The following is a 23466-nucleotide window of genomic DNA, read 5'->3' on the forward strand; positions in this document are numbered from 1 at the left end:
ACAGCTCGAGTCACGCATCAAAGAGGAAAACCCTGTCGTCTGCCCTCCTTACAATGAGGTGGTCAAGAGCTCATGTGCTGGGGTCAGACAGACCCGATCCCAGATCTGGCTCCCAGCTCCTCCACCTAACAGCTGCATGACCCTGAACAAGTCACCTGACCCATCGTATTAATTTGCTTGTTAGTCACTCAGTCATGTTCGACATTTTGCGGCCCCACAGACTATGGCCTGCCAGGCTCCTCTGTCCATAGAATTCTCCAGACAAGAATACTGGAGTGGGTTGCCATTTCCTCCTGCAGGGGATCATCCCCATCCAGGGATCAAATCCTGGTCTCCTGCACTGCAGGCAGATTCTTTAGCATCTGAACCACCAGGGAAGCCCATTAATTTGCTTGGGCTGCTGTAAAATACCACAGACTGGTTAGTTTAAACAACACAATCACAAGGCCTCCCCTGCTTGACTTGTAATATCATTCATCCAGATTATAAATGGAATATGTAATATATGTATATATTTAATTTAGAAAAAGATATTTTTAAAAATCGAAGAAGACTATTAATGCTCATTATCCCACAACCCAGGAATTTTTTAATGTTTCTATCTGCCAGAAGTTTATCACACCATAGAGTCTCATGTTTTTTCTTTTTTCTTTTTCCACAAAACCAGGATGATCCTGTGTCTACAGTTCTGTAACCTGCTTTTTCTTCTTGTAACTCAGAATGAACATTTCCTTGTGTCATTAATTATTCATCCACCACATTGCTGGTGGTGCTGCTTAGCAGCAACCATGGGGATGCATCATCCCTCATTAACCATGCTCCTGCAGTGGGCAGTACTGGCTGTTAGGATGCCCTTGAACTTCAGGAAGAGTTTCTCTGGTCTCCACATGATAGGTTTCTCCTTTTCGGTGTCCATCAATTGAGAAAATGTATATTGGCTAACCTAAAGCTCAGAAACAAGTAAAACCAAACAACCTATCATTAAGACGTATGTACGTGTGACAAAACTGAAAAAACTAAGAGCAAAGGAATGGTAAATGCAACATTCAAAAGAATGTTCCCTCTGAGGAAGGAGTATATAGATAAATTTGTAAGTGATTGGTAGTGATCTAGTTTTGGATTGGGCAATAGATCATTATGTGTGCTACTACATACAAACTTCCATAAAAGAAAAGACTAAAATAAAATAAAGTTGGGCCGTGTATAGGCTAATGATGACAAAGGGTCATGAATCAAACACTATGATCAATTAAATTGCATGACCCTAAGGTCCAAATAAAGAAAACACACATAATCACAAGAGACTTCAGGCAGGCTTTAAATGGATTATTTCTGTTTTATTCATCACAGAGGAATCTAATAGAGCATATACTGTAAGTTGTAAGGCATATTATTTTTTCAGTCCATAGGCAATGTAAGAGTCCAAATGGAATCAAGGATCCCTTGGAAATAGCTCCCCAGTCCAATACACACACACACACACATTCACACACACACACACACACACATTCGCACACACACACCAGGACTGGTCATATGTGAAGAGACCCTTGGATCTCAGGAGACAGGGCTGCTGCCAAAGCATCCATTCCTTCAGTGATAATTTGCTGAGCACAAGCACAAAGCACTCGGATGGGTGCTGGGACTGGTTAGTGAACATGACCAACCCTGCTCTCCACAATAGAAAAATCAATAACCTTGATGTGATATAGACTAGTCCCCAGCAGACCGAGGCATGGAGAAGAGCCACCCACCCCAGATAAGACAAAGGAGGTGGGGGCTAAGCTGAACATTAGAAGGGCGGATGGGAGTCAGCTGGGTTAACTGGAATAGAGCGGTGAGGGCATTCCCGGCAGAGGGAACAGCACATGTGAAGGTGTGGAGGGAGGTAGAGAATGTTCCAAGGAAATGGCAAGTGGACCCAAAGGGCATCTCAAGTTAAGCAAGAGGAGAGGATGGGGAATAGACAATCATGAAGAGTGCTGTTTGCGGTGCTAAAGAGCTGGGCTTCGTCCCAAGGGCAATGGAGAGCTGCTCTTGCAAGAAGAAGTCACACAATCTTAGAAAAAATACTTCCTCTGCCCAGTGGAGGAGGCAGGGAGCCCAGTCCGGCTGCTGTGGAGAGGAAGATGGCCTGGGAGGGGTTGGAGGGGGAAATTTCTTTTCCTCCTCTGGGCCTCCATTTGGCCATGTGTAAATGAGAGTGTGGAGTTGGACAGTTGCCAGGGGCCCTTCCTGCTCCACAGCCTGGTCCTGTGGCTCCACTTGAAGACACCAGGCCATCTCCCCTGTGCCAAGGTGGAGTGAGGTAGGATGGGAAAGGAGTGTCTGGCCTGGCCTGGGGCACCATCCCCAGTGCAACAGGGCAAGAGTGGGACACCTTCTGGCCTCTCCCAAGCCTTCCATGCCCTCAGCAGCCCCACTGTAACCACAGTGAACCCCACAGCCTGTCCCAGCTCTGTATACTCTTCAGCCTGACGGAGCACAGCCCCTCAGACATGCAAAGACAGACTGTCCCCTTAAATCCTGTTTTCTAGCGGATATCTGATGGGTGGTGGGATGAGTGAGAGAAAGTGTGTACTGTGCAGACCCGTGACTGTGTGAGATGCCATGTGTGTTTCCATTACGATCTGCATGCCTATCCAGTGTTCAGCTGAACCCTGGAGCACCTGGACTGCCACTGCAGCTGCCATCAGAGGTGGGCCAGAGGTACCTGCCCCCACGCTGCCCATGACACACAGGTGTCTCCCCCAGCACCTGTCACACTTCCCTATAACCTATTTGCTACCTGTCCCACCAGCCTAGGGGCATACAGACTGTCCCAAATACCCCTGCTCCAGTGCCTGGCCTGAGAGCTCACCTCCATCCCAGGGACCTCCCACCCACCTCTGCTTCCTTAGCTAGCAAAAAGGCCCAAACTTTAATAGTAGTTGGATTTCATCTAGGTGAGGAAAGTTTTTGCTCTTTACAATTTCTTCCTTATTTACTTATCTGCAAACACTAAAATGAGCTGTAAAATCCATTTGTTCCAAAGCTGCTCCTTTTTTCATTTTCCTCTCTGTCACATCTAGAATAACAGACAATCATGCTGGTGATAATAAACTCCACGATGAAATGGCACTGCATTCTGGAGGCCAGGGGACCTTGGGTCTGTGGGCCTGTGCTCAGGTCCCAACTGTCCCATCAAGATGCAGAATGGCCTTTAACTCTGCCCCTAAAATGGTCACTTCCCAGAGGAACTTTTATCCCATGTGCTCTCCAGTTAAGAGCAGTCTAGGTCACCCAGACCAACCTTCCATCCTGCATGTGAGATGTTAAGTCCTTGGCCTCTGGTCACTGGGCACTTAACCTCCCTCTGAGACAGCTGCTTTTTCTGTGATGATGAACAGGTTAATAACTTTAGCTTGGGCTCTCCTTTCCCTCTGTGCTGGGATCAGTGTGTGGAGCACCCTCCTTTGTGCATGAATGAGACTACTTCCCGATGAAGAAATGGGCTGATCCTGCCAGCCACAGTCTAGCCTGTGGGGGACACTGTACAGCAGGGCTTGGTCTGGGACCCGGGCTGAGTCTCAGCCTGGCACTGGCAACAGGATTCTGCCTAGGGTTGAGGTTGGGACCCCACTGATCCTCACCTGCTCCTGGCACTGGCTATTAGGGACAGTAAGGGACCTCTGCCTCTGCAGCTGCCCAGAGCTGAGCCAAGGGCTCTGTCCATTTAAAAGGCAGAGGATAGAGCTGGCTGGCTGGTCTGCACCTCGTACCTGCCAATCAGCTGGCCCCAGAGAGATTCCCATGCTTGCTGTCTGGCTCTGCCAGAGCAATGAGAGCAGCATTAATATGGAGGCTGGTGAGACTGGAGCACACAAACACAGCCCAGTCTGCCTCTCCCCTCTCCGTGCTCAGGGAATAATGCTGGCTCAGGATGCTCTCAGTCTTCTCTTGCAGCTTTATTCCCAGTGGAAGATAGCAAGAAGGAATAGGACTAGCCACCCTGGGGCTTCCAGCCCAGCTGGGACTGGGTCCCAGCTCTCCCTGCCCTCTAAAGATAAAAGCACACACATACACATTCACACACATGTACATCTCCCTCAGTCTTTGCATCTCATAACTCAGGACCAGAATCTCAGGGCTAGGAGGGGCCTTTGAGAACATTTCACTGATGGAGAAACTGTCCTAGAAGAGAGGGTGAGAATTGGGGTAACATGCATGGAGAGCAGAGACAAAGGCAAGACAGAATGCAACCTGAGTTGAGGTTAACCACATCCCAGGCCCTATATCTTGAGCCCAGATCCACCCCCATCCCCCTCAGTAGGCCTGAGCAGTGGACCTGCCCTCACACTCAGAATGGAGCCACAGGGAGTTAAGGAGCAGGCAGTCCTGAGGGGCCTGGGCAAATTCCAGATAAGGGTTTTCAGCTCCTCTACACTTGCTGTGGGGTCTGATCTCCCCTCCACACTTACTTAAACACCACACACACACACCCTGCTGTGGAAACTAGTTTCAGGTTGCCCTGCCCAAGCCAAGAGGAAAAGAGGTTCTCACTTCTCGTTTTATTCCCTCTGAAACCCAGGGCAATAAGACCTGGGTGTTTGAGGTTCTTCAGATAATTTCATCCAGTTTGTCCCCTGGACTTCTCTATCTCCGTGAATGGCAACACTACTGTCCCCAGTCACCCAAGCGGGAGACCTGGCATTACCCCTGCCTCCTGGCTCCTGTTGGAAGCCACCCACCCACTCCTCTCTCCATTCCTGCCTCACCAGGGCTGGTTCTCCCGGAAACCCCTCTCCACCCCAGCCCCAGTGGGCTGGTACAGGTCTGCACCTATTCAGGCCTCTTGATCTCGCCAGCCTCTTTCTTGGCTCCCCTGATTCCCTCGACGCCCCTCCAATCCACTCCTTTCCCAGAAGCCACGGGGGCTTTTCTAGAGTGCAGATCTGCTCGCGGGGTCTCCACTCCCTCTGTCATCCCCTCCGGTGTCCTCGCTCAAAGAGAAGAAACAGATGGCGAGACACCGAAGGAGAAGAAACAGGAGGCGAGCTCCTCGGGCGGGCGGGCACGCTTTCCTGCCCCCAGCAGCCCCCGGAACTCGACCCTCGGGCAGGTCATTGCGCCACCCAAGGCCCACACTGTCCATTCCCGCTGCCCTCCTCCGGACCTGGTATGCGTTGGAGAAGGCGTACTCTGGGTTGGACTGGTGGGCCGGGGGCGGGAGCCTGGGCCTGGCAAAGAGGAGCCGCCCGGCCCCGCCCCCTGGTGCAGCCATTGGCCGCGACCGAGCGGGTGGACCCGCAGCTGGGTGCGTTAGCTCTCCGCTGAGGTCCAGACTTAGCAGCTCCCGACGTTCGAGCGCAGCGCCGGGAGGCTGTTGGCAGGTCGGGGCTGGGAGAGAGGAGCCAAGACTCTGCGCTCTCTCGGCCGCTCACTCTCGAACCCAGCCCCCGGCAGCCACGCTGGGCGCGCAGTCACACTCCCTCTCCGCGCGCGGCTCCGGGGCGCAATGGACGCGGCACTGCTCCACAGCCTGCTGGAGGCCAACTGCAGCCTGGAGCTGGCCGAAGAGCTGGTTTTGGACGGCTGGGGGCTGTCCCTGCACCCCGAGGGTAGGCGAGAGGCGAGCAGATCGGGACGGCGCGGGTTTCTTGCCTGGCGCGTTGGGTGCGCCCGGTCCCGGCGCTCGAGCGCCTCGCGCCCTGCGTCCTGCGGCGCCCAGCGGGCCCCAGCAGCCCCTCTGATCCCCGCTCCGCTCTCTCCTGTCACCAGGTCCCTATTCCTACTGCAACACGACCTTGGACCAGATCGGGACGTGCTGGCCCCGGAGCGCGGCCGGAGCCCTGGTGGAGAGGCCGTGCCCCGAGTACTTCAACGGAGTCAAGTACAACACGACCCGTGAGTGTCCCTGGGACCCTCCGCCGCGGACTCAACACCTGGCTCCCAGGAGGGCGGTTTAGAGGGTAGCGAGGGCTCCGAAGCCAGCATCGAAGACCTGAGAGCCGCGGCACGGTCGTAGCGCCGGCGTTAAAGACATAATATTAGGGGCGCTCCCTCTGCCCGTACCTCAACGTAGCTTCAGACCTCGGTAAGGCAGTGCTTTGCCCACTATTCCCGTGCTCCATGCGCTGAGAGCAACCCAGAAAGAGGAAAAGGAAATCCTTCCTTTTGAAGACAGACATCTCTCCCACATTATATACTCCGGGTGCCTGAAGTTTCTCCGTTAGGGGTTCTCTTTGTTTAGCCAATTTCCGCCCCGCATCTCCCCGGGGCGATGGGGAGGGTTGGGGCTCCTAGGATATGTTCCCAACCCCCAGGGTGAGTGCGGTTGTCAGACTCTACTGTGGGAGAAGGGGAGAGCAGAAGGCAGAAAAGATGGGATGAGGCTTGTGTTGGGGCTGGGCATGCGAAGTGTAGCTGTTTCTGGAGCAGAGTGTGGGGTGTAGTCTCTTCCCTACCTGGATGTCCTGGGACTGGCTCTGTGGGCTGTGAGTCAGCGGCAGTGGTCAGCATTACTCCTGCCACCCAGAGTGGTGTCTGAATCAGGCCTGCAACCCCCGACCCCCGACCCCCGCCCCAGGGAGAACATCCTGTGCCTCCCTTCCTCCTAGCAAATCACTGGCTAGCTTGCCACTCTGTAGAGGACAGCAGCAGATGCTCCAGGAGTCACACAGCATCCAGGTGGGGTGGTTCTGTATGGGCTCTGGGAGGGGAAGGGGGTGCCAGAGTCTCTGCCCTGTGGAAGGTCCAATGGGAGCCAAGTGGCAGTGTCTTGTGAGGCTGTGGGACACAGCATCACTAGCCCACCCTGAAGGGCCACTCACATCTCCAGCCCCACCAGCACCAGCAAAGAGCCTTCTGAGACGCTAGGCAGCAGTGGAGGGCACCTGTTTGTCTGAAGCCCCTCATCCTGGAAACATCATAGCAACCTCTGTGTGTCTGAATAGTGGCACAGCTCCCCATCAGCTCACTCATGCGCTCTCTCACGCGCGCGCACACACACCCACACACACAAACACGTATGTCTGTCCAAACTCATACCTTCACCCAGAGAGATGGTTAGTGGGCTAGACCTCAGCCTCTGCATCTGATGGTAAGCAGCATTGCCCTGTCTGTACCAGCGGAGGGCTCTCGCGGGCCCAGAGAGCAGCTTGCTTGGAGGAGTCCAATGGCAGTGGTGCTCCTAATGGAAGGGGGTGGGAGACCTAGTGGGGCTGCTGAGGAAGATTTCTGCGTCATCCGACCACGCTTCCTACCCATGATTAAGATAGACTTTCCAGGGAGGAGGTGAGGTCCCAGATCCAGGAGATGCGCAAACAGAAGGAATGGCTTCCATGCTCCTTGCCAGTCCTGAAATTATAAAACTGTGTTTTTAGGATCCTGTGAGCTCTGTGGGGTGGGGTAGTGGAGATCAGGGTCCCTGGTTCAGTCTGAGCCAGAGATAAACGCTAAGTGAGGCGATGCGGCTCCTCCACCCCTCAGCCTGTGGACCTGAGGCAGCCCTGCTCTGGTTCCCACCCCAGCCTGGGATGTCCCCTTTCTCCCCAACCCACCTGGAGCGCCCGAGGACAGGGCCTGGGTCTCTTCTCTTCAGTTTATTAAACAGCTACTATGTGCCAGTCACTGCACTGGCATTGAGGCCCTCACTCACAATTGCAACAGACGAAAGGATACAGAGTGAGAAATGCTGTGATGGGGGAGTGCAAGGGGGCTGTGGATGAGGAGGAAGGTGGGAGGGGAGACGGGGAAGGCTTCCCAAAGGAGGTGTCACAGCACCTCCCACACCACTCACACCATGTCAGATGAGAAGCTGAGAAAAGGCCAGGGCACCACCAAGGTTGGCACATGTAGTGCCGTTTAGCCCCTGGTACTAATGAACCATTGTCTTCATTTGGGCAAAAGTACTGCCCACACTCTGACACCTGGTGAATGGGAGAAGCATGGGGGCAGAAGGAGCATTGCTATTAATCAGTGTGACAGCTGAGGTGTGAAGAGCCGAGGCAGCTAATGTCAATGGCAGTGATTGATTTCTCTCCTCCCCTGCCTCCTGGCCACTGCTTCCTTCTGCTCTGTTTACCTTTTCAGTGGGATCTTTCCTGGAGAAAGGAGGACACAGAGAGGAAAAGTGGTCCTATAAGAAGCCTGGGGGAAGAGGTGCAAGGGTCCTGGCTCTCTTCCTGTACAATTTTGTTATGCTGCAGCCAGATCCCCGCTGAAGCCTCATTGTTTAGAGGGCAGGTGGGACAGCAGCTTAGGCATTAGTCCTTGTGAACTTTCACCCACTCAGCTGAGCACAGAGAATCAGCCACCAAACTCCCAAACGTGGTCCAGGTGCCAGCTACCACTGAGAGAGCTTTGCATACATGACCCCCCACGTTCCCACCTCCCTAAGGTCCCCTGAGATACATACTACTCTTGTGCCCATATTGCAGATGAGAAAACTGAAGCTCAGAGACATGAAGTAACTTTTCAAGGTTATAATCAGTTCCCTCAGCCCTCACTCGTAACCACCCGGCTGCATTGCCTCTGTGAAAGATGATTTATGAGAAGAGCTTAAAGGGACAGAAAAAAGACTCAGGCCTTCACCCTGGAGGGTCAGGGAGTACTTGACCTCTGAGCTGGACTTTTAGGGACAGGTGGGATTTTAGCAGCTGAAAGTCTAGGGGAAGAGACAGGACCATGCTTTGTGCCTCAGGACTGGCTAGTGTTATATGGAGTACAGGGCGTAGGAGAAAGAAGCAAATGAGAGCAGATGAGTCCGTGTTGGTCAAACGACGTAGGGCATCGCAGAGGACTTCACCTTTGGTGTGGCAGGAAGCCTGGGGCAGCTTGTAAGGGGAGGAGTTCAGCTTCAGGGCTCAGAGTCTCTGGCCCCAAGAGGAGGGGTTAGGAGCCAGTGTAACTGACCTAGGTCAAGTGGAGTCTGCGGGAGCAAAGGAGGGCGCATCTATAACTGACAAGACTAGCATGGGACAGGAAGGGGGAGGAGTCAGGGACCACACCAGGAAATCATTGAGCACAGATGAGTATATGTGGACTCTGGGGAGCTGGAGGGACATCTGAATGAAGATGCAGTGGGGAAGGCAATTGGCTGGATGAGGAAGCCCAGGCAAGCGCCTTGGGCTGGAGACAAGGTATTCGAGAGTTCTTATAATGGCACCCCACTCCAGTACTCTTGCCTGGACAATCCCATGGACGAAGGAGCCTGGTAGGCTACAGTCCATGGGGTCGCTAAGAGTCGGACATGATTGAGCGACTTCACTTTCACCCTTCCCTTTCATGCACTGGAGAAGGAAATGGCAACCCACTCCAGTGTTCTTGCCTGGAGAATCCCAGGGACGGCAGAGCCTGGTGGGCTGCCGTCTATGGGGTCGCACAGAGTCGGACACGACTGAAGCGACTTAGCAGCAGCAGCAGCAACAGCCACAGGAGTGAGTGTGGGAGGCTTGATCAGAGCCTTGTTATTCTTACCCAGAGACTATTTCTGGATGTAGCAAGGGCCAAGGGAAGAGAAGAGACTTGTTCAAGGCCACTTGTGCTAGTCTGTGGCAGAACCAAGTTAAGTGTCTGTGAGTCTGAGTCCCCTCCAGTGTTCTCCCCACCTCCACATCACTGCTTCAGTGGCCCAGGTTCTGTGTGTCTGTACTGTCGTTTGACCTATGTTAACATGTTGATCTTTACACTCACCCAGTGACAGAGACATAGTATTATCCTCATATTACACATGAGGAAACTGAGGCACAGAGAAGTGACTTTGCCAAAGTCACACAGCTTATAACAGGACAAGGATTCTAACTAAGGCACTTCTGCCTCTGAGGAAGCAACTCTGATGGACTAAGCAGAGAAGGGATTTGTTGAAACGATATGGGGCAGTTTATATAATTATTGGATATTATTGTAATTATTGGATGGAGAATCTTGGTCTCTAGCCAAGAACTGAGAGCAGAGCTGGCCTAGTGAGGGAACCCCCACTCTCTCTGAGTGGGCCTTGACAATGCCATGAGCCCTTGTCACCAGATGGACTTCAGCCTTGCCATCATCACTGCCTTAGGATCTCAAGCTTCCTGCAGTGGTCCTCAGGAAGCCTTCTCCCCATCTCCATTTTTTGGGCTCCCAGCTCACTGATTTCCTTGGTGCCAGAGCATCTGAGGAGGTGGGGGAAGAGGGGAGCTTTTGGTTCCCCAGTCCAACTCTGGCTACAGGAGAGCCTAGAAGGGGAGGGTCTTTCATTTCAGCTCTATGGCAGCAGGTATTCTCTGCCTCCCCCAGGTTTCCCTGTGCCCATATGGGAAGCAGGTTCAAATTCTGGGCCACCTAAAACTAACATAATGTCCATATACAGTAGAACCTGGAGCAAGTCCCACCCACTTCTCAGGCCCCAGTGCCCCTGTCCCAGGGAGAAGGGAAGTGGTTTAGCTCAGCAGTGGTTTGGCCGGAGGTGGGCACTGTGTTCCACTCTGGTGCCCATCTCTGTACACGTGTCTCTCTCAGTTTCTCTCTTTGTCTCCATGACTCTATCTCTCTGTTTCTATGTTTGGTTCTATCTCTGTCTCTGGGTGTATTTTCTCAATGTCTCTTTCTGTGTCTATGTCTCTGTGTATTTCTCAGACTCTCTTTTCTTTTCTATCTGTGTGGTTCTCTCCCACCTTAGCTCCATCTTCCCTCTCTGTCCTCCCCTCCATCTCCCCAAATCCTCTGTCTCTCCCCCCTCCCATTGCTCACTCTATCTGCCCTGCTCTGACACCTCCTCTTGCCTGTCACTGTGGTCCTCGTGGCTGCAAAGGAGGGTCCTGCAACCACGCACGCAGGGTCATTTTCCTCCTGTGGAATCTCAAGCCCAGCCTGGCTCAGCCTCAGCTCCTTGACTTCAGGCTCCCACCAGGTCCTGTTGAGAATGACAAGCCCATCAATACTGAAGCATCTGCCAGAGTGGGGAAGAGACACCCCACCTAACTCAACCCCGTGGGGAGGACTGGGGTCCCCGTTTCACAGAACCCCACTCTAGAGACATGCTGAAGACCTAGTTGTATTAAAATGGAAACACATAAACTAGATGGTCTCCAGCCACAGGGGTCTTCCCCCTGGGTCTGCCTGCTTGTACTTGGGAACTAGGGGTGATGAAAAAGGCTAAGCCTTGTCCACAGAGAGCCCCAGGGTGCTTAAAGACCAAGCTCACCCAAATCACCCATCAGGGATTGGAAAGATGAGCTTGGTGGGCACTGGAGCATTCCTGGAAGGCTTCCTAGAGTGGGGGGGGGGCAGGACTGGTTCTTGAGAACTTGAAGCAGTGGGGACATCACATTTGTTTGAGGATAGGCCTGGTGCCACGGTGGAGCCTCAGCTCCAGAGTTTCAGGAAGATGGCCCTCTGGGTTGAGAAATAGAAGCTGTGGCTCCAGGAACTCATGTCTGCATTCCTAGTCCCCAGTGAGACGCAACCACACCCTGAGCCCTGAAGCCCAAGAGTCAGCAGTCACCCTTTTGAGAACTGTCCCCTGCTGGGAGAGAGGGAAAGTTGGATGCCTATCACTGAGGGTTTGGCTGAAGGAAAGAGGAGGAAAGAAAGACAGAGGAAAAAAGGACACCTCTCTGGCCATCCAAACACCTGAGAACTTCTGTGCTGAGTCTGGCACTCCCCTCCCTTGCTGCTTAAGACTGGGAGATGCTTGGTCCAGAGATTAAAAGGCACTTGCCCAGGGTTCCACAGAAAGCCAGGGCCCTGAACAGTCCCTGCTGGCTCTAGGAGCTCTTGGCCCACACTCCACATCTGCAAGCATGGAGCCTGGACCACTGAGAAACATTTACAGTGGACTCCCAGCTGTCCCTCTGCCTAAGCACCCTTCATCTCAGGTAAGACCAAAGGTGCAGCCTCCCGTGACTTTCCTTCATTCCCTCACCAGGAATCCTCCACTTAATATCCCTTCATTGGTTTTATATGTTTCCCTTTCTCCACTAGAAACAACCTCTTCAAAGAGGCATAAGACCTGAGTCAGCCTTCCAGTGTCTCCTGTGTTAGAGAGAGAGATTCTTAAGAGAACTGTTTGGTGTTTGCTCTTCAGTGAAATAGCACAGCCAAGGCTGTAGGAATACGTGGAAGGAAGCTGATTCCATAAAAGAAGGGAAAGCAAGTTGGGAAGACTTCATGGAACAAGTGCTGTGGAGCACACCCTTGGATAATTGGGCCAGTGATGTGTCAGGTGGAAGGGACAGTGGGAACAGAGGGAGAGAGGGAATAGGGCCAGATCATGGAGGCCTTGAATGCCAGGGAATGGGCTTCAGTTCTGCTCACACTACTCAGGCCCCAGATGCTCGTCCACAGCATCATGAGGCAGGATTGGAATACTCCCGAAGGGTGCTGCTTGATGTTCAGGATGTACCTTCTAAATCTGAATCCAGATTGGCTGAGGACTTTGACCTTGTCCCTCTCCTCCCTTCCCTCCTGCTGTTAAGTCAGAGGCTGCAGTGTCCTTCGCTGTCTACTTTCCCTCCACCCTGGCAACGCCAGCAGGATCGGGAAGCCCCACAGCAAATTCCACCCCGGGTGACTCTCAGGGACCACCCCAAAGGACCCTAAAGGCAGTCCGTCCACCTCAAACCAGGTGCTCCAGAGTCTGGCCGGAATTTCTCTTTACAGCACCTGCAGGGGTGGGGCTGGGGATGAGGAATAGCAGGAGGAACCCAGACTCAGCTTCAGGGGAGCCCACCTAAGTCCTGGCTATGCTGGGATTCACTGAGTGAATGGGGTGGCAGATCCACCCCATCTGAGTCTCAATTTCCTTATCTCTGTGAAGGACACAGGAAACATACTGACCTCATGGGGCCCTGTCACAACCAAGAGACAACGCTGCCTGAGACTCCCTGTGCATAGCTAGGCTGTTTGTCAGCAAGAGGGGTAGAGTGTGGCTTAGGGTCTGGAGGGAGGAGCAGTTGTGTCTCTGGGATAGTGTCCTTGAGGGTCCCACTCACACCAAGGATGGTTGTCCTCCTTCTGCGGTGGTGTGGCCTCCTATTGACCTTGAGAGGCACCAAGCTGTGTGGTCTCTGGATGGTGTCTTGGGGCACCAAGAGGGGGCAGTCTGTCTACACTAAGATGATCTGATCCCCAAAGGTCTCTGAAGAGAAGTGACCCCCTGACCCCCAGGGACCCCTGTGTTAACAGGAGAACAAAAGACTGCCAGCCAGAGATGCCCTGCCTCCACCTCCCATCAGTTCACAGAAACAATGGTTGGGAGCCAGTTCCAATTCTACTTGGCTCACATTTGGGCAGATTTTTCTCCTCTTTGAGCCTCAGTTTCTCTGTTTGAGGTAGGTGGGGAGCTGGATCAGTTCTCAGGGTCCCCTTACCCTGACATCCTCCTCTCTACAGCAGCCTCTGCCTCGAGGGTCCTTCTCCCAGCCTCCCTCTGCTGGCCGGCGTCATGGCGACAAGCCGATGGAGCGTTGCTAGGCATGACTGGAAGGAGGGAGCCTGCACAATAGCAGCCCGAACAAGGGTAGGCGCCTCCTCCCACTTGCCCCTTCCCTGGAGAGGCCAGTGATCTCACACAGTGAGCTGGATTCTACTGTACTTCCTCCCTTTGTCATGGACCAGTGGGGTCTACGTTGTGCCTTCCTGACTCAGTTTCCCCACTCTCTGCTGTAGGTGTGGACATTTACCCCTCCCACACCTACTCAAGGACAGAAGGGCAGAAATAGAGAGCTAGGGGTTTGGGGAGCTCCAGAGTGATGGTGGGGTCTGGAGAGCAGTGTCCACACAACACTGAAAAAATGGGAAATAAGTTCCCTTCCCCTCTGTCACAAGCAGATGGCCCTGAGGAGACCCTTCCTAACCTGATGACTAGGTTGGTGATGGCAGATTCTCAGTCTCTCAGTGAAGCAGGTGGGTTCTGAGTTTGGGTCAACATCACCAGCTGCCCCCACCTCTACTCCCACCAATGTGAAGTAATCAGATCAAGACAGGAAATGTGCAGGCTTAACTCAGAGAGACGCACATTGTTTGGGTAGCTCAGGGAAACTGCTGTTGGCACAGGGCTGAATGTGAATGTGGGATGGGGGTGGGCTTAGGGTTAGATCTTAGGAACTCTCCAGTTCACTGAAGCTGCATCCATGGTGAGAAGCAGGGAGTGGTAGCATTCTGCTATCCGTGGTACTGAAAGTTTCAGTCCTGCACAGTGACCTCATTCCGTCAGTAAATATTGCTTCTGGCCCTTCCCTTCTCCCTGTCAGCACCTTTCCACCCTCACTTCTTGTCATTTTCTTTCCAGACAGCCAATGACCACATTGCTGCTCCTCCACCACAGTCTCACTCATCCCCATGCCCTGCCTGACTCTTGCTCTCTGTCTCATAACTACCAGTAAAAAAAATGGTCCCTCATGGTCCCCATCTCCCATACACTGCCGGTTCGACTATCAGAGATAGAAGTGCCAACCTCAAGAGTGCTTAAAAGTGACATGTGGATGTCTGAGGTTGTTACAATGGCTTGAGGTTACTATTGGCATTTAGCAGATTGAAAAGTCCCATGCAGCAAATACTTGACCCATCTGAAATGCCAATATAGCCTTACTGAGAAGCAGTTTACATTACTTTTCATGAGTGGGGAAGCTGAGGCCGAAAGGGATAGGACTTAACCAACATCACTTAATCAGCCAGAGACAAAACTACAGCTAGAATGTAGGCTTCCATCTTGTCCCACCCAGGCTCCTGGACCACTCAGATGACTGCCCAAACCAGAAACTGTCATCAAAGTGTCAGCATGTGAAAGGGAGAGAGCATATTGTAATGGGGACTTTCAACAGGTCAGGGCCACTCTGGGGGCAGAGTCCTGTCTTGCTGCCAGGGTTAGAGTCTGGACTTCCCAGACCACAGAGCCCTGGAAGAGAAGACCTTCCTGCATCATACTGATGCTGATGCCCCTGGAAGACTACACTGCACACCACTGGCATCGATCTTTGGTGGGGGCACCTGTGTTGCTGTGGTAACAGGCACCCACCTCGCCACCTCCATCCCCACAATTCTGGCCTGACCACCTGCCCTCAAGACTCGCCATGCCCAGCTTCCTCTGGTTCCCAGGGGGAACTCTTCCAGTCTTCCTTTCTTCTGTCTGAGGCTGTTCCTGAGGGCTCAGTGTCCTCATTAGCCAACTCTCCTGAAGTGCTGGGAAGATCTGTCTTCCAGCCTCCTGGTACTCAGTGTGTATAACCAGAGACTTATTCCCAGGCATGATTGGGTCTCCAGGGGGAAGCCCCCTCCCACCACTACATCCCATATCTCAGACCCTGCTTTCCCAGGTTTTGCCAGATTTGAATTAATTTGATTCAGCCCACAGGTACTCGATGGCTCACTCTTGAGGCAAGAGCTGTTGACTTCAGTATGGTTTCTGTCTACTTGTCTGTCCCCAGGGAGCTTAAGTTCAGTAGCAAAGAAAAGAAGTATCAATTCTAAAGAGATGAAGCCCAAAGTGAATGATGGCAAATGCTCTAAAAGATTTTTCTTTTTCAAACTGTGTTGACCCATAGCAGATTGTGAAGTAAATTTAGGGGGTCATGACTAGCATTTGGGTATAAAATACATATGATTCATTAGAAGAGAATAGAAAGAAAATATTATTGCTGTGGTAAGGTAAAATTTGCTTTGTGAAACTGGATTCAGTCATGTGAGGGATATGTGTGTGTGTGCACTGGACTATGGTATGAAATGGATGTGCTACTGTAGTTCAAGGGCAATAGAGTGTGAAGACCTATGTTTTAAGAAATGGAAAGACATAGAGGAGGTGTTTAGAGGGAAAAAGAAGAGATTACTTAGTACCCTGGGTACTGGGGAAGCCTCCAGGAGGAGGTGGCATTAGAGCTGGGGGTTAAAAGAGAGGTAGGAGTTTGTCAGTGAGTAGTGGGTGAGAGTCTCAAGGAGTGGTGTGTGCCAGGCCTGCTGGTGCAAATATCACCAGCCACGTGGAGAGGTAGTGATGGGTCAGGAAAGTTCTGCTGGGGCCCGAGTGTCAAGAGCCTTGATCAGCACACCAGGAAAATTGGACTTTATTCTCCAGAGTGATAAAAAGCTGTTGATGGCCTTTATTGGGCTTCCCAGGTAGCTCAGTGGTAAAGAATCTGCTTGCCAATGCAGGAGTTGTAGGAGACATAGGTTCGATCCCTGGGTTGGGGAGATCCTCTGGAGAAGGAAATGGCAACCCACTCCAGTATTCATGCCTGGAGAATCTCCATGGTCAGAGGAGCCTGGTGGGCTATAGTCCATGGGGTCTCAAAGAGTCGAACATGACTGACCATGCACAGAGCAGATGGCTTTTATTTAGAAATCAACATGAAATGGGGGTAAAGGACAGAGGGTCGAGGGGGACAAGCAATGAGGCAGGGAGGCAAGAGAGGAGGCTGCGGTACCAGTCCAGGCAAGATGACCAGAGAGGAGGTGGGTGGGGGGACAGGAGGGGAGTGGACTCGGGGAGGGGGGGGGAAATAAAGGAGGAGACAGAATTCCATAGACCTTGGTACCCCAAAGGCATTGATGTAAAGGACCAGAAAGGTCTCAGATCTGCAGCCTCTCTAGCCTGACCGCTCCCATCCTCAAGCCCACCCATGGTCAGTACCACCACAAGATACCGTACTTGAGAGGTGAGTGTTCTCAGCTCAGGGGTAAGAATTGATACCTCAAACTGTGGTCCTGGAGAAGATTCCTGAGAGTCCCTTGCACAGCAAGGAGATCAAACCAGTCAATCTTAAGGGAAATCAACCCTGAATACTCACTGGAAAGACTGATGCTGAAGCTCAAACTGCAGTATTTTGGTCATCTGATGTGAACAGCTGACTCATTGGAAAAGTCCCTGGGAAAGATTGAGGGAAGAAGAAGAGGGCATCAGAGGATAAGATGGCTGGATGGCATCACTGATGCAATGGACATGAACTTAGGCAAACTTCGGGAGATGGTGAGGGACAGGGAGGCCTGGCATGCTGCAGTCCATGGGGTCGCAAAGAATTGGACACAACTGGGCAACTGAACAACAACAACATCCTCAGGGAGCCCCACACTAATGTGAGACACCAGACTCATGCACCTGAACAACTCAGGTCCAGGTCATATGCAAGAGTTTAAGTGCGGGGCTCAGGCTGTCAGGACTGAGGAGCATGGAGGTATTGGGAGACTCAGGAGAAAGAGACTCTTTAGATGGAAGCAATCAAAAAGACCTTCCTGGAGGAAGGAGCTTAGCACTGAACTTCTGGAGGGCTGGATAATATCTAAGAACACATCCACAGAAGATAAAATATTCTGCCTTTTGGACTACAGCCAGGATCAGAGTCTGTCTCATCTCACCCAGGCCTGTTGAGAGGGACTCTAAACTCCTATCAGGGAGGGACTGTTCATTTAATAAAAGCACTCACCTTCCCAAAATGCCTTTACATTGGTCCTTTTGGCTTCACCCGTTACTCTTCCTTAGTTCAGTGATATCACTGATCCTACGCATCACATTCTCTTAACATACAATTTTTCTGTATATAACAAACCTGTAAGAGGAGAGACCCCACTGGGGTTGAGTGCCATGGTTAGGGGCAAGGAGCTTGTGTCCTTGCACTGGGTCAGAGTCAGTGTCAGACCAACACTGGCCTGACTCATACCCCAGCCAGGGACCTCGCTGACAGGTGACAGGCTCAGGAGTCAAGAGTAGGCCAGTAACAACCCCAAATTTGAAAAACCTATGAGCTCAAATTAAAAAACAGTTAGGCTAATAGAATCTCAGCCATTGTTTCTGCTCTTCAGCAAGTATGCCTTCATAATTCCATTGCTTTCAAGTCACTGTTAGCTCAGCGGAAGTGGATTTTTAAAGTAACTTAATTATTTCAGAATTCATTTCTTCCAAAAACAATCTAAGATTCCCCCCTCCAGCTCTGTGACTCTGTGCTCTGTGAACCATTTATTTAAATTAGCTTTGTATTGTGATTCAAACGTAAGCGCAAAAGAAAAATCCACAAACAACTGCCCATTAGCCAGAGAGCAGAACCCTGGTACAAATTACCCCTAAACAGTGGGTGGTTTAGAGTTTCTGAGTAAGCGGGGGAGGTAAGGTACAGAAAACAGCAAAATGCCGAGCAGAGGCAGCAGAGGGCTTTGGAGTTATCAGGCATGAGAGGTTCCTCCTGGCTGGAGGGGACAGTGGGTTACCTGGAGAGGGTGGCTTAGGAGCTAAATCTTGACAGTCAAGCTAGGATTTAAAGAAAATATGAGCATTCTTTGAACTTTGTACATCCTCCTTCAATAAAGCCCTCACTTCTCTATATCAGACACAGATGTTCTGAAATGTCTTTTCACACATCACACTCCAACTTGAACACAGAGGCGAGTTCTCAAACATTTAGAGATCACGTGGTGGTCTCCCAGGCAGCCACAGCTCAAGGTCAGCAGCACAGTCTTGTTGCCCCAAATTGTGTCGTTCCTGTACCACTACCGAGTAACTTAGGGGTTAGGAACATAAGCCCTGAACCGGACCTTCTGGGTTTGAATCTTCTTATCTCTGTATCCTTGGCAAACTGCTTGATTGCCTTGTGCCTCACTTTTCTCATCTGTAAAATGGGTTAATCTTAGTACTTCCTCCCTCGGGTTGCTGTGAGGGTTGAATGGGCAAGTGTAAATAAAGCAGTTAGAAGAGGACCTGATATGGGGCAGACACCTGTTGTGTAAATAGTGACTGTGGTGAACATGGAAGTGCTGATACTGGTGGGAAAAGTATGGATCTCAGGAGCATAAAATGATTGTGATAACTTTGGAAACTATTCATCGTACTAAAAGTAGTGAAGTCTTCAGCCACATCCCAGGGTTCACAATGGGGTTCAATCTTTTATTTTTTTAATGTTTATTTGCTGCACCGCATCTTAGTGGCAGCACACAGGATCTTCAGTCTTCATTGAAGCATATGGGATTTCTAGGAGTGCCATGCAGAATTTTCAGTTGTGGTGTGCAAATTCTTAGTTTCAACATGTGGGCTCTAGTTCCCCGACCAGAATCAAACTTGGGCCCACTGCATTGGGAGCGTGGAGGCTTAGTCATTGGACCACCAGGGAAGTCCCTGGGGTTCAGTTTTGAACAAAATTAAAGGAAATGTACAAATTGCTAGTCAAAGATTGTATCAGAAATGGGTTTTAATCATGCCTTTTAGCTACCCTGAGTGGTAAGCCTTCTATGCACTTTTCACGTTAATGACTTTCACGTGAACATTCAGACGTCTTGTGTTTGCAGGGCTAGAGAGACTGAGACATAAGGACCTTAACTTGTGGCTACCAGGGAGCCAGGGAGAGTTCTTGAGGAGAGAAATGACCCCCACCCCTGCTTGGTGCTTGACATCTTTTGTAGGGAATGCCTACCGAGAGTGCTTGGAGAATGGGACATGGGCCTCGCGAATCAACTACTCACAGTGCGAACCCATTTTGGATGATAAGGTGAGTGTCCCAACCTGCCCCACCCTTGGTCCTTGTATAAGTAGTAGGACTCAGACTGAGCACAGATTCCAAGGGGGGCAGAACCAGTCCTTGTGTCAACCACCCACCCCTTTCTGCACCTCTTGTCCCTGTCCTTCTGTCCTGTCCTGTGCTCAGTGACATTGTGGTGGGGTAGAGAAGGGCACATAGAGCCCCACCTTCGGGAGAATTCAGCTGGTGAGGGACACAAGCAAGGTAGCACATGACACAAGCAGGGAATGACCATGTGACCAGTGTCCCCACATCTAACAGGCTGTGTGGCTCCTTTCCTCCTCTGGGCCTGTTTCCCCATCTGGCATTCTGATTCTACGACTCCATGCGGAAACAGGTGCAGTGCTCAGAGGGGTATTCCCTGCAGGAAGCTGGGTCCCCTTCAGACTTCACCCCTCCCCTTGCTCTGGAACTGGATTCTGTACTGTCTGTGGTGCCGTTTGAAGCTATTTCTCACTCCGGACTCCAGAAGATACAACCCACCTCCATCTTCCTCCTCATTCACTCACCCATTACAGCCCCCAGTGAGGCTGTAACTTTTCCCCAAAAGAAGTCCAAGTTCAGAGAAAAAACATTTGTCTACCCTGAGAAAGCGATTCTACAAAATGTGAGCCAAAGGAGGTCTGTAGTGAGGCCACAAGAGAGGCAAGCAGGACAGTCATACAGGAGAGAAGGTGGTCCCCTCCAGCCCTCTGCCTTCACTTTCCATCTCACATGCTTGAGATGTGAACACTGGTAAACCAAAGTGAGGGTGGGGTGTCAGGATAGTCTGCCCTGACAGGAAGGATTATCTTCATCATTGCCTCTGTTTAGAATTGCCAGCGAGTGGTGATAAAGCAGACTGACTTTTATTTGGCCTTGATACTGTTCTTAAAATCTCTACAGACAAGACACCCCCTTGCTGCTGTACCCAGAGCAGGCCAATCCCAAGGGACACCCAGACCTGCCATACATAGTTCACTGCTTCAGAGATGGGAGGGCAGGTTGGCTTCATTATACAGATGTCAAAACCGAGTCCCAGAGGTATAACTCAATGCACTCTGAGGCGCATCCCATTTGGGTGTGAGCTGAGATAAAACACAGATGTAGCTACTTCCATTCCAGAATTAAAAATAAACTAGAAAGGATGGGGTGGGGAGAGAGGTGGGAGTGGGGTTCAGGATGAGGGGCTCATGTACACCCGTGGCTGATTCATGTCGATATATGGCAAAAACCACCACAATATTGTAAAGTAATTAGCCTCCAATTAAAATAAATTAATTACAAAAATAAAATAAAATAGAGTCTACATCCCCACAACTCTGGCCTAGCTCAGGATATGTTGTGTTCAGATCTGCCCCAAATTGCATGTTGGGACTCCTGACCACAGCCGTTTATACCAAGAACCACACAGGGCCGACAGGAGAGAGCTGCGGGAGCCAGGTGTGCTGGTGACACTTGGAGCCTCTTCTGCCCCCAAGGTCAGGACGCACTGGGTGGCCATTGCTAGAGTACCCACATGTCCCAGGCCTCCAGCTGCCTGTGTGTCTATCTGTCTGTCCAGCAGAGGAAATATGACCTGCACTACCACATTGCACTCATCGTCAACTACCTGGGCCACTGCGTGTCAGTGGCAGCCCTCGTGGGTGCCTTCCTGCTTTTCCTGGCCCTAAGGTGAGTCCACTGCACCACTGCTTTTTCTCCGCCCTCCCTGCCATGGCACCCCCTTCACCCATCCCAGACATTCTCACCTCCGCTCTGGCGACCCCGGGGCCAATGGACAAAAGAGGCTTGGGGAGGTACCAGAGCACTGACCCCTAGCAGGCATGCAGAATGCAAAAGGGATGCTGGCCCTGGAAGACTGCCTTGCCTTCATCCCAGGCTAAGTCTCTCCCTCATCTCGGGGTCAGGGGGAGGGGCACAGGCCCAGCTGCCCCCTGCCCCTTGCCCCAACTGAGCTCTGAGCCCAGGTGCAGCCTGTCCTGGCTAACAGCTGTCCTGGGTCTCACACAGGAGCATTCGCTGTCTGCGGAATGTGATTCACTGGAATCTCATCACCACCTTTATCCTACGGAATGTCATGTGGTTCCTGCTACAGCTCATCGACCACGAAGTGCATGAGAGCAACGAGGTCATGGGTGGAGGTTTGGGGCCGGGCCTGGGGGACTCTGGGGGCTCCCACCTCTCATCCCATCTTCATATGCAGATCTGAACCTGAGCTCACCTCTACCCCATCACTGTCCCTCCAGAGCTGGGGGTGGGGGAATGGGGCTCCAGGTGGGCTCTTGAGAGAAGCTCAGACCAGACACCAGACTTTGGTTTATCCTGTTCCACTCCCTGTCTTGTGCATTCAGCACTTCCCGAAGATCCCTTAGAGGAAAGGGGGCTGAAATTAACCTCTATTGAGCTTTATCTCACTTGATTCCAGTTAGAGAGTTGTAGGAATTTTCCTACATGGAATTTTCCAGACATGGAAACAGGCTCAGAGAGGTTAGATGACATTGTTATTATGCCTCTGCAGCTGGGCCATCAGGACATTGAGCAGAACAACACATTAGCTGCCCACCCTGGATTTGTGTCAACCACTGCTGTACTGTATCCAGGTTGTGAAACCAGAGCCCAGAATGGAGCCATGCACAGAGCTCTTTTGTCCACTATTAGAGACTGCTCAATATGTTGTCTTTGGATGGCTAGTCCTGAGCACACATCCAGCCTGGTTTGACTCTTGACTTGGCCCCTCGTCGAGCCTTGCCTCAGCATCAACAGAATCCAATCAGTTTGGGGTGTCATGCAGCCCACTGTTGGCTTGTATTGACAAGGCATTGTCAACCTGTGGGGGAAACAGGGTTTGGAGGAGCGGATCTTTGGAGTCCCTCCTCAGCAGGACTTTGTCGGAACAGAGAAGACAGATGGCCACATGGAGCCCAAGATCAGGGCTGGGATCATGGGGGGAAGCCACAGAGGCTGAGATCAGCTCAGCTGATGCTCTGACAGCCGAGGCTATTAGAGCCTGACAGAGAGGGGCTGAGCCGTCCATAGTCCTCTTCCCATGACAGGGCTCCTCTGACTGCCATTGCCCACGTCTTCAGCTCTGAGAGTGCCCTGGGGACGAATCCCTAGGAAAGATGGCCAGGTAAGGTCCCTTGAGAAGAGGTCTGGCCTGAAGCCAGACCTGGCCGTGGCCCACAGTGGCTCTGGGCAGGCTTGTCTTCTGAGGAAGTGGTAGTAACCCTGCTCAGAGGGACAGGGACAAATTCCCCTCAACTGAGAAGGCACATGACAACAGCATTCATTTCTTGGTGCCTGCCTTTGCCACCTCCATCTCCTGGAACCAGCCTGTAAGATGGCATTATCTTTTTCTCTACAGTACAGTGAGGTTCAGAGAGGTATGGCCACTTGCTAGAGGCCCCAGAGTTAGCGAGTCTCCTTCCAGAGACAGCGGCAATCACTCTAAGCCCAGAATTTCCTGAACCCAGGAATCTGGGAGGATCACCTCCAGAGCTGTGGCTCACCTTCACAGACCCTGTACTATTTCAATAGCAGTTTTATTTTAATTGACTAATTTTTTTCTGCATGAAATTTCATAGTCCACCCCTAAATGGAAACCAGGCTGATTTGCTGTGAACTGAAGGTGATCCTCGAAAAAATAGGCTCCCCAGGTGGCTCAGTGGTAAAGAATCCACCTGCCGAGGCAGGAGACGCGGGTTCAATCGATCCCTGGATTGGGACGATCCCCCAGAGGAGGAAATGACAACCTACTCCAGTATCCTTGCTGGCAAAATCCCATGCAAAAAGGAGCCTGGTGGGCTACAGACCATGGGGTCGCAGAGAGTCATTGGGCTACTGGGCTACTGAGCCCAACACACTTGCTGGAGAAAATGACAGTGATACACAACAGTCCTGTTCAGTTCTAGCCTCTCCCTGAAGAAAGCTCAGAGCCAGACTCCCACTTTCTTTTATGAAAAAGGAAATTAGAAATCACCAGGGAGAAGTCAGACACCCTGGTTCCAGGGGAGCCTAGCCCCTTAATCTG

At 51.7% G+C, this 23466-nt stretch overlaps 1 protein-coding gene and 1 long non-coding RNA gene across 13 annotated transcripts in view; one reads left to right on the forward strand and one right to left on the reverse strand.

The window, feature by feature from the left end:
• CRHR2 (corticotropin releasing hormone receptor 2) overlaps positions 1 to 23466 on the forward strand; it is a 45409-nt gene that overhangs the window by 10800 nt on the left and 11143 nt on the right. For 4 of the 12 annotated variants that reach the window (XM_081534815.1, XM_081534809.1, XM_081534811.1 and 1 more), the window contains exons 3-6: positions 5761 to 5886; positions 19339 to 19424; positions 20998 to 21107; positions 21447 to 21564. In XM_081534815.1, the coding sequence (XP_081390941.1) occupies positions 5761 to 5886; positions 19339 to 19424; positions 20998 to 21107; positions 21447 to 21564 (440 nt within the window). Of the gene's footprint in view, positions 1 to 5293; positions 5601 to 5760; positions 5887 to 19338; positions 19425 to 20785; positions 20915 to 20997; positions 21108 to 21446; positions 21565 to 23466 lie in introns of those variants that run through there. The other 8 variants (XM_081534816.1, XM_081534810.1, XM_081534813.1 and 5 more) reach the window with 5 other exon arrangements.
• On the reverse strand, positions 1317 to 21478 carry LOC145523812 (uncharacterized). The gene is made up of 6 exons (XR_014066896.1): positions 21185 to 21478; positions 17376 to 17498; positions 16743 to 16819; positions 10743 to 10873; positions 7030 to 7338; positions 1317 to 6724 (listed from the first exon to the last, which is right to left on the reverse strand). It is a non-coding gene; the product is annotated as an uncharacterized LOC145523812 (long non-coding RNA).

Source organism: Giraffa tippelskirchi, chromosome 10, assembly GCF_054371585.1.
Source record: "Giraffa tippelskirchi isolate mGirTip1 chromosome 10, T2T-mGirTip1v1.2.pri, whole genome shotgun sequence".
Lineage (NCBI taxonomy): Eukaryota > Metazoa > Chordata > Mammalia > Artiodactyla > Giraffidae > Giraffa > Giraffa tippelskirchi.